The sequence below is a fragment of the Trichomycterus rosablanca genome, chromosome 10 (genome assembly GCF_030014385.1).
Source record: "Trichomycterus rosablanca isolate fTriRos1 chromosome 10, fTriRos1.hap1, whole genome shotgun sequence".
In the NCBI taxonomy this organism is placed as follows: Eukaryota; Metazoa; Chordata; class Actinopteri; order Siluriformes; family Trichomycteridae; genus Trichomycterus; species Trichomycterus rosablanca.
Genome location: NC_085997.1, coordinates 19,966,970 through 19,976,125, shown reverse-complemented (window position 1 = coordinate 19,976,125; position 9,156 = coordinate 19,966,970). Strand labels below are relative to the sequence as shown.

The window sequence follows — 9,156 nt, the reverse complement described above, 5'->3', positions numbered from 1 at the left end:
AAGGTCTGTAGTGATTGACTCTGCAGAAAGTTGGCGACCTCTGCGCACTATGTGCCTCAGCATCCGCTGACCCCGCTTTGTCATCTGACGTGGCCTAACACTTCGTGGCTGAGTTGCTGTAGTTCCCAATTGCTTCCACTTTGTTATAATACCACTGACAGTTGACTGTGGAATATTTAGTAGCTGGACTGGACTTGTTGCACAGGTGGCATCCAATATTAAATAACTTGTCAATGATCTTTTTAAATTAAATGCCTGTAAAACATAATTATTACAAATCAGCCCTTACTGTTTTAGTCTTAACTTTTTGGAATAGGTTTTATTTTAACTGCCTTTAGGCTTCCATTTATAAGCGTGCTTCGAGTTGCCAGGATTACATTTTTATTAGTACAAGAAAATGTGTTACTTCTTGTCCATGGCAATCACCCATAAACCACAGATGCATTGGGTAGATAACTGGTTTAAAAAGATTTCAAACCTGCAGTGGATTGGCACCATGTCCTGGGTGTTCCTGCCTTGCGCCCACTGGGTAACGGTGGAACCGGTCCCGCCGCAACCGAGACCATGAGAAAGCTGTTGAAAAACAAACGTGCTTACTAAAGATTTTAGGCTACTTGTGATTTTGTATATTGCCACAAGATGTCAGTGTTTATCATTGTAATAGAGCTTTATGCCGGTAGGGTCTGTTTCCAAATGTATAAACGGCAAATAGGCTACTGTCTGTGACAAAGAATAAAGAACAGCATTAGCCAGCTTGAATATACAACTTTGTGGCTCAGGTCTTTATTTTTAAACATAAATGTTGTAACTGCTCTAAATAGCACATTATGAAACGTGAACCTGTACACACAGCTATTCTGCTTTTATGAGCATTCTCCATTTGGCAGATTGTTGCAAGATTATAACCTGCTCTGGGTGTGTTGGACCTGACCCTGGTCAGTGATGAAACTTAAGTTAATGTTTATAGTTTATTAGCAGTTTTATCAGATTTTTTTGCCCTGTACTGTCATCTTTGCCTCTATGAAATCACATCATAAAAGACTACAGATCAGTGGGTGCAGATAATGTCAGTGCAAATCTGATTACAGTTTGAATATTCGCTTTAACAGGTCTTATCAATATCTGGTTTAGAGTCATTTATGATTTTGAGAAATAGAAAATACCTGGTTACACATTAGTCCAACCAGGCACCCTTGAACTCACAAATGTCAGCTGTTTTTGGTCCACATACATAACCAAGTAACATTGTCATCAAGTAACTCTACATTCAAGTAACGTTCAGTATTTAAGTAGTGTGGTATGTCAAACTTTCTCAGTTTTGAGAGAGCTCATACCCCACATCCACTACACAGTATGTTGTATATTGTTTCATTATGTCTTTCCTTTAACCAAAAAAAGTGACACAATTAAGGTAACACAGTAAGGCCCACAATGCACATTTGGGCAGAAAGTAATTGGCCCCTCTAACATAGCCTCTGGCCCCAACCTGTCCCCTCCACCTCACATGGTCTAGAACCGCCACTGAAGGGAACTATAAGTGAGGCTGTCGCACAACAATATAGGTATCAGGGTTCCATCCTGGCCCGAGGTTACTGTCTCTGAGGAGTTTAGCATGTGCTCCCCATGCCAGTTTCCACCCACCCTCCAGAAACATGCAGAAGGTGTGAATGGCTGCTCTAGGTACAACTAGTAGAGTGGTTGCTACATAGCAACAAAGACCATAAAGACCTGGAATTAACAAATCTGGTCATTGTCTGTCAAAAATGTGGCAAAGTGTAGGTTTGAATGATTGAGTTTTGCCCTGAGGTGACATGCCACCCAGTCTGGAGTGTATTCCAGCCATAACATTAAAACCTCGACCTTGTTTCTACACTCACTGTCCATTTTATCAGCTCCACTTACCATAAAGGAGCACTTTAAAGTTCTACAATTATTGACTGTAGTCCTTCTGTTTTTAGCCTGCTTTCACCCTGTTCTTCAATGGTCAGGACCCTTACAGGACCATCACAGAGCAGGTATTATTTAAGTGGTGGATCATTCTCCGCATTGCAGTGACAATCACATGGTGGTGGTGTGTTAGTGTGTGCTGTGCTGGTATGAGTGGATCAGACACAGCAGCGCTGCTGGAGTTTTTAAATACCGTGTCCACTCACTGTCCACTCTATTAGACACTCCTATCTAGTTGGTCCACCTTGTAGATGTAAAGTCAGAGACGATCGCTCATCTATTGCTGCTGTTTGAGTTGGTCATCTTCTAGACCTTCATCAGTGGTAACAGGACGCTGCCCACAGGACGCTGTTGGCTAGATATATTTTTGGTTGGTGGACTATTCTCAGTCCAGCAGTGACAGTGAGGTGTTTAAAAACTTCATCAGCGCTGCTGTGTCTGATCCACTCGTACCAGCACAACACACACTAACACACCAGTGTCAGTGTCACTGCAGTGCTGAGAATTATCCACCACCTACATACGTAATACCTGCTCTGTAGTGGTCCTGTGGGGCCCTGACCATTGAACAACAGGGTGAAAGGGGATAACAAAGCATGCAGAGAAACAGATAAGACTACAGTCAGTAATTGTAGAACTACAAAGTGTTTCTATATGGTAAGTGGAGCTGATAAAATGGACGGTGAGTGTAGAAACAAAACAAGAACAAAAAAGTAAAGGATGAAGCTGTTAATAAAATTTAAATGAATTTGAATAACGTTTATAAAAATGTAAAACATACAAACAATGCAAAGTATTTTGTTTGCGATGATTCTTTGGTTATTAGTTTTTCTAAAAAAATAAGTATGTTCATTAATCTTCGAAAAATTTGTCAACAAGTGCTACACCCAGAACCGGATACTGCTATACTAAGTAGTACGTCAAAGTAGTACGCAACAGTAGATATAAAATGCTGACCGTGTACTCTTTGCCATACTGTTTATTATGTTAGTATGCGGGTCTTGATTGGTCAGCCTTTGTGTCATGCATGTGAACGTCATGTTTTTAAGCTGAGCGCTGGAGGACAGTAATAAACACTTCTTAAGATCAGTTCAGAGGAAGTGTTACACTCACTCACTCACTCACTCAGCACTCATTCATCCCTCCGATGCTACGTACATGGAAACTTATGAGAAGAAGTTGAACTCGGAGCTGAAGTAACTTTCTCTGACCGCGCTGTTGGGCACTTTTGCTTTTCTTTTCAGTTTACTCTCGGTGTGAATCAGTTTATTCCGCTATGTCTGGAGAGCTGAGGCCGCGTCTCTGTGCGTTAGACAAAGGGAAGGACGGGTATGGCTTCCACCTGCACGGTGAGAAAAACAAAGCGGGCCAGTTTATCCGCCTGGTGGAGCCGGACTCCCCAGCCGAGGAGTCGGGTCTGCGGCCCGGGGACAAACTGGTCTTCGTTAACGGAGAGAGTGTGGACGGAGCGAGTCACCAGCAGGTCGTGTCCAGAATACGAGCTGTAACGGGGAAGCTGGAGCTGATAGTTGTGGACCCGGAGACCGCCGACCTGCTCAAACAACACAACCTGACGTGCAGGAGAGAGTTCGTCACTGACGGTGTACCGATACCGAGAGACACAACCGATACCGCCGAGGAGGAGACGAATGGTACAGCTACAGAAGCCAGTCCGGTTCCTGAACCGGAACCTGTTCCTGTCCCTGTCTTTATCCCGGACACTAACGGGGACTTTGGCATCACCACACTCAGTCTAAACTCCGAGGTAAAGTAGACTAGAAACTTCTTTCTGTGATTTTAGCACGGGGAATGACGATTTTCTAAAACTTCTTTCCCGTGCTAAAATCATAGCAGTAACGCACGGTCTCGAGTGGCTTATTGCTTTTATAAAACGGCGGTCAACATAAAATACAATAAATACAACAATGTTTAATTCATAAATGTATTTATTGTGTATAAACTACCTTGCGTCGCGGAAGAATGCTTTATTGTAATAAAGCATTCTTCCGCGACGCAAGGTAGTTCGATTAAGTGTTGCTAGGCAACATGAGGGCGAACATAACATTAATTTTTTCTTTTCAGTGGCGTATTAATATGGAATGATGTGAGGTGGTCATAGGTGTGCGTTTATCGGGGATTTTACAACGGCTTCGAACGCGGCTCAGCCAATCAGATTTTAGGACCGGAACTATCCGTTTTATAAAGAGTAGTTTTACCACACACACACACACACACACAGCTACAGCACCTTGAAGTTCTCAAATGTGTTGCCAATCACATGAACAAAGACAATGAAAACAAATCACTGGTACTTGTGTGGCAGCCCATGGTGATGTAAAGCTCACTTGACTGTGGACAGTGCTGTCTGTGTTTCCGCAGCCTCTCTTACATGTAATAACTCTTTAATTACATTTGACCATATTGAAAAATGTCCCCAATGGGACCCACAAACAGGTGAAAGAACTCAGATTTCTGAAGTAAAGAATTGTATGTATATGCTAAATGCTATAGTAGGATAAAACGAGTCGAAACCCTGCCTTTTGTCCTATTAGTTGTGCTGCTCTGCATTGGTGGCTTGGGCGGCACGGTGGTTAAGTGGGTAGCACTGTCGCCTCACAGCAAGAAGGTCCTGGGTTCGATCCCCAGGTGGGGCGGTCCGGGTCCTTTCTGTGTGGAGTTTGCACGTTCTCCCCGTGTCCGCGTGGGTTTACTCCGGGAGCTCCGGTTTCCTCCCACAGTCCAAAGACATGCGACATGCAAGTGGGGTGAATTGGAGATACTAAATTGTCCATGACTGTGTTCGATATAACCTTGTGAACTGATGAAACTTGTGTAATGAGTAACTATCGTCCCTGTCATGAATGTAACCAAAGAGTGTAAAACATGATGTTAAAATCCTAATAAACAAACAAACAAGCATTGGTGGCTTAGTGGTTACGGTACTGGACTAGTGATCAGAAGTCCACTGATTTAAGACCCACCACCCCAAGTTGTCCCTGTTGGGTCCATAAGCGAACCCTGGCATCGTAATTGGTCACAACTGCAAGTCACTTTGGGGAAATAAATCCTTGGCCATGTTTATAACTTTGTATAACAAATTGTGTTTGCTTGACAAATTGAACTGACAAGTTGATAATGATACTAAATGATATGTTTTCCTGGTAAGTTTGCAAATATATATCAGAGGTTCAGTAAAAGCAGTATGGCTTGGCACTGACATTGCATACGGCTTTTTAGACTTTCCTTGCAGTCAGGATTGTTCGACAGCCAAGTTAGTAGTCGTAGTATCTGTTCCGGTGCAGAGCCTGGCAAACTTAGCTACAAGGATGAGAAAAATCTTTTTTTTTTAAAGTTTTTTTTCTTAATGGGGATGATCCTTGAACACCTACATCCCAATAATGGTTGTGGTTGGGTGGCACCCAGGATAGTTCTTTGAGTTTACGAATCTAGTTTAATCAGATGCAGAATTAATTCATTCATATATTAATTAAAAAAAGCTTCATTCTTGAATCCTGCCATGAAACACTAGGCACAAATGAATGAAAGGAACCACACTACCTACTGTAGTATGGTGCTTTCTCCCTGTAGACTGGATGACAAAATCCAGGTTGGATGCATATCAGGGATTACAGAGATAAGGCTAATGATTTCACCTTTGGTCCCTTCATAAATAACTGTGTGATAAGACGTGTCAGCCCCAAGGTTTTAATTTATATAACCCTTTTTGCATTCTGTACAGGGTGGTACGAGGTTAAATGATTTGCCCAGATTGTGTAATATGAGTTTAAAATTGTCTCTGAGCATGATACAATTTTCCCACTGATCTTTTTTCAGTGCCTGACATTTTTAAAGGATTAGCTGGAATTCCTTTTTATCCAGCACTTAAGAATGACACAAAGCCTTTATAACCTGTAATCTTACTGGCGCAACATCATGAGAAAGTTGAGTCTTTAAATCCTCAGTCAAAGGAATCATATTACTTAATTTGTACTCTTAAAGGAAAAGTCCACAATGAGATTTACTTCCACTGTGTTTATTGCTTGTTGCTTGCTGATGTAATGTAAGTTAGTGATTGTGTGTCACTGGTATGATACATGAAGATATTGCTGATGCACTTCTAATACTGTTAAATAAGACCTTAAACTTGGTAATGTTAAGCTTTTATTGGTTGATAAATCAAAAGATTGTTGAATGGTTTTCTCACAAATCAGTTTTGGCAATGCCCCTTTAGGGCCAAAGCATGAAGGCATCTGGCATAAAAACTTTGCCAATTGAGGTATGCAAAACACTTTGATCTACTGTGGCAACCACTAACGGAGCAGTATTTATTAAAACCGTGAATTGAGTATTATTCTATACGGCTGTAAATATTGCTCATAGATAAATATTGATGGATGGATGAATGGATGGATAGATAAATGGGTAAATGGGTGGATAGATAGCTCCTTTAGTGGTTGCCACAGTAGATCATTCCTAACCATTATATATAGCAACCAAAACAGTACATGATGAATAGTAGTCTTTTGTCTTGTCATCCTTAAACCTGGAATCTTATTTTAATAATTCATATAATAAAGGAACTGTGCTCTGTTGGCCAGGTCACAGATAATACAAGGTTTATTGCACATTACCCTGAAACTATCCTTGTTTGCATTGACGATACTATAACAGGCAATGGAAATGAATGCATCAAGCACCAACCTTTGTAAAGTTTGGAATCCAGTCCAAAGGAAGAATAACAGATATTCAATTATATATACATGACAAGCAAATATTACTCATCAGATGTTGTATGAGTGGTGAAATATGTTGTTTCCTGTTGTTTGAATGACCTTTTTTTTTTGCTGAAGGTGCCAGCACAGCAATACTAGTTACTCTTTTACAGTGCAGTTATACCTATTACTTGGGTTCTGACTAAAAATAAACTTAAAGCCAAAGTTCCAGCATTGCACACTGGTAAATTAGAATTAGATTCTTAAGTTATTTTACCTTTGCCTTATTGAATTGTAACCATAATATCATAGATTGCTATTAATATCAATGTATATTTTAATCATTTAGGCTGTTAGTATATTATGGTGCATCAAAAATGTCCCTGAAAAGCTTATCTAGGCTAATTGTACAAGCTTAAGATGGTTTATCTGTCTCTAGCATATTATAATCACACTCATCCCAGCGATTTCTGAAGTGGATTTTTAAGTCCTGTCACCCATGAATGGCTCCACTTTTATGGAAGGGTTTTTCAACCAGACTCATGCATTTCCTCTTTCTAATCATTTAGAAAGCCACTGAATGGACCGTCTTTAGAATAGCTGTCCATTTTGGCTCCCACTAAGCACCCTTTGTCTATAGCCAACCCCGCTGGGGTGCTTTTTTGCAAACCGAGTATTTGGAATGGATTGTTCATGCAGAGTTTGCTGTTGGTCAGTCGCTTTCATGGATGGATTCACAGAGTAGTGGTCATGTTCTAATTATGTGCATTTGGATTTGGTAAACAGCAATATTGTTATCTTAAATAAGTATTAGGTTCCTTATACTGTTTCCCAGGGTCTCTGTAAAGACATTAAGGGGTCAAATATATGTGGGCATCAGAACATTACATCCATATGTAATTAAACATCTCTTTTGATAATCAAGGATATACTGTATGGATTTTTTGCTGCTGTAACAGACTTTGGAATTTTACTTCCATTCAACTACAATAGCGTTAGTGAGGTTCAGACACTGATGTTGTGCAGCCAGGCCGAATGATTGAATTTAGTAGTGTGTTTAGATGTAGTAGGCCATGTAGTTGAACTTATTCTATTTTTTGAAATTTATAGCTGAACATCACAGGAATCTCTATTAAGAGATACAGTATGTCATGTGGTGTTTGCACAGTTACAGAATGCAAATGACATGGTTTCCTTTCAGAAACTGGGTTACAGGAGTCTAAGTCATTATGTAGTGACAAAAACAGTCTACATAGAGACACTGGCTGAAATGTGAATGGTAAGGTTGACGCTAAACAGTCTTTTAGTGTCATATTTTAACTGTGATCACAGCTGTTATCAAAACATTGTTTTGGCTGGATAAAAACCCAGTTTGTAGTTTTTATTTCTATTGCTTTTACACATCTTATTGTATCTCATGAGGAGCAGTTAAACACTGGACCTTGGTATTTTTATTAAAGGTTTTATTACCCAAAAGGAGGTTAAAATGATATGATATAGGCTGATAGAAACTGATTAGGAGGGGTGGTGCTTGTAATATGAGTGAAGTTCATTAGATGATTCATCATGTTATGTGAACAGCTGTACAGCCTGAGAGAAATGGTTTACATCCACCTTTAAGGGACATTATTTCTCAGAGTGTTTATATTCATATTACTGTTCTACATTACTCATAAAAGAACTTTATTTTTTTAGTGTGTCAGTGAAGATCACGTTTTAATCATTTAGTAACAGAGATCTTGAAAAGTCCTGGCCTGCTATTAAATGCATGGTCCTCACAAGTGGATGTAACAAAACTGTACATTGCTCTGAAAATTTCAAACTGAACAGGGCAGTAGATGTTTTGCTGCTGATGGTGTAATAGCCTGTGTAGATTGCGAGGGAGAAGAGACAAAAGCGCTTTTTAAATAAACCACTTCCTGTAATACAGGGCTGGTTTTCCTGCCGGTGAAGTGTTTGTGTTTAAAGACAGGTTAAACAGAGGCAGGGTTTTGGAGGTATTTTTTGAAACGTGCTGCATGTTGTGCTTTAGTCATTGTGCTTGTGTGTTGTCATTATTTGAATTTCTGTTGCAAGTTTAAGGACACAGTGATTGTCAGATCTTTTGAAGTCCTTGACAATGAATCCTTGAATTGTCTGTGATTCAGTCTATAATGCCACCAGAGCAAATAGTGAGCTAGAAGTGTTTTGCTGCTGTCAGATGAAAATTATTAGCGATGCATGAAAATCATCTTTTTTCGCCACCCTGACTTTTGTCCCATTATTTAACGAAACCACACAAAGACAGGATTAGAAGTTAGTTAGTTTAAGGGAATTATTAAGTTATTATTGTCTGCTATGGACACAGTGATCACTGGGTGACCTTTTTTCACAAACATACAAAAACTAAGTACTACATAGCAGGGCGTGTGGCTAAGTGGGTAGCGCTGTCGCCTCACAGCAAGAAGGTCCTGGGGCGGTTCGGGTCCTTTCTGTGTGGAGTTTGCATGTTCTCCCC

General features: G+C 40.2%; 1 protein-coding gene across 1 annotated transcript in view; it reads left to right on the top strand.

Annotated features, from left to right (window-relative positions):
- The first annotated feature begins 3,013 nt into the window (after window positions 1-3,013).
- Window positions 3,014-9,156, top strand: part of nherf1a (NHERF family PDZ scaffold protein 1a) — a 28,229-nt gene continuing 22,086 nt past the window's right edge. The window contains exon 1 of the mRNA XM_063002932.1: window positions 3,014-3,712. Coding sequence (XP_062859002.1) covers window positions 3,224-3,712 — 489 coding nt within the window. The 5' untranslated portion in view covers window positions 3,014-3,223. The remainder of the gene's footprint in view (window positions 3,713-9,156) is intronic.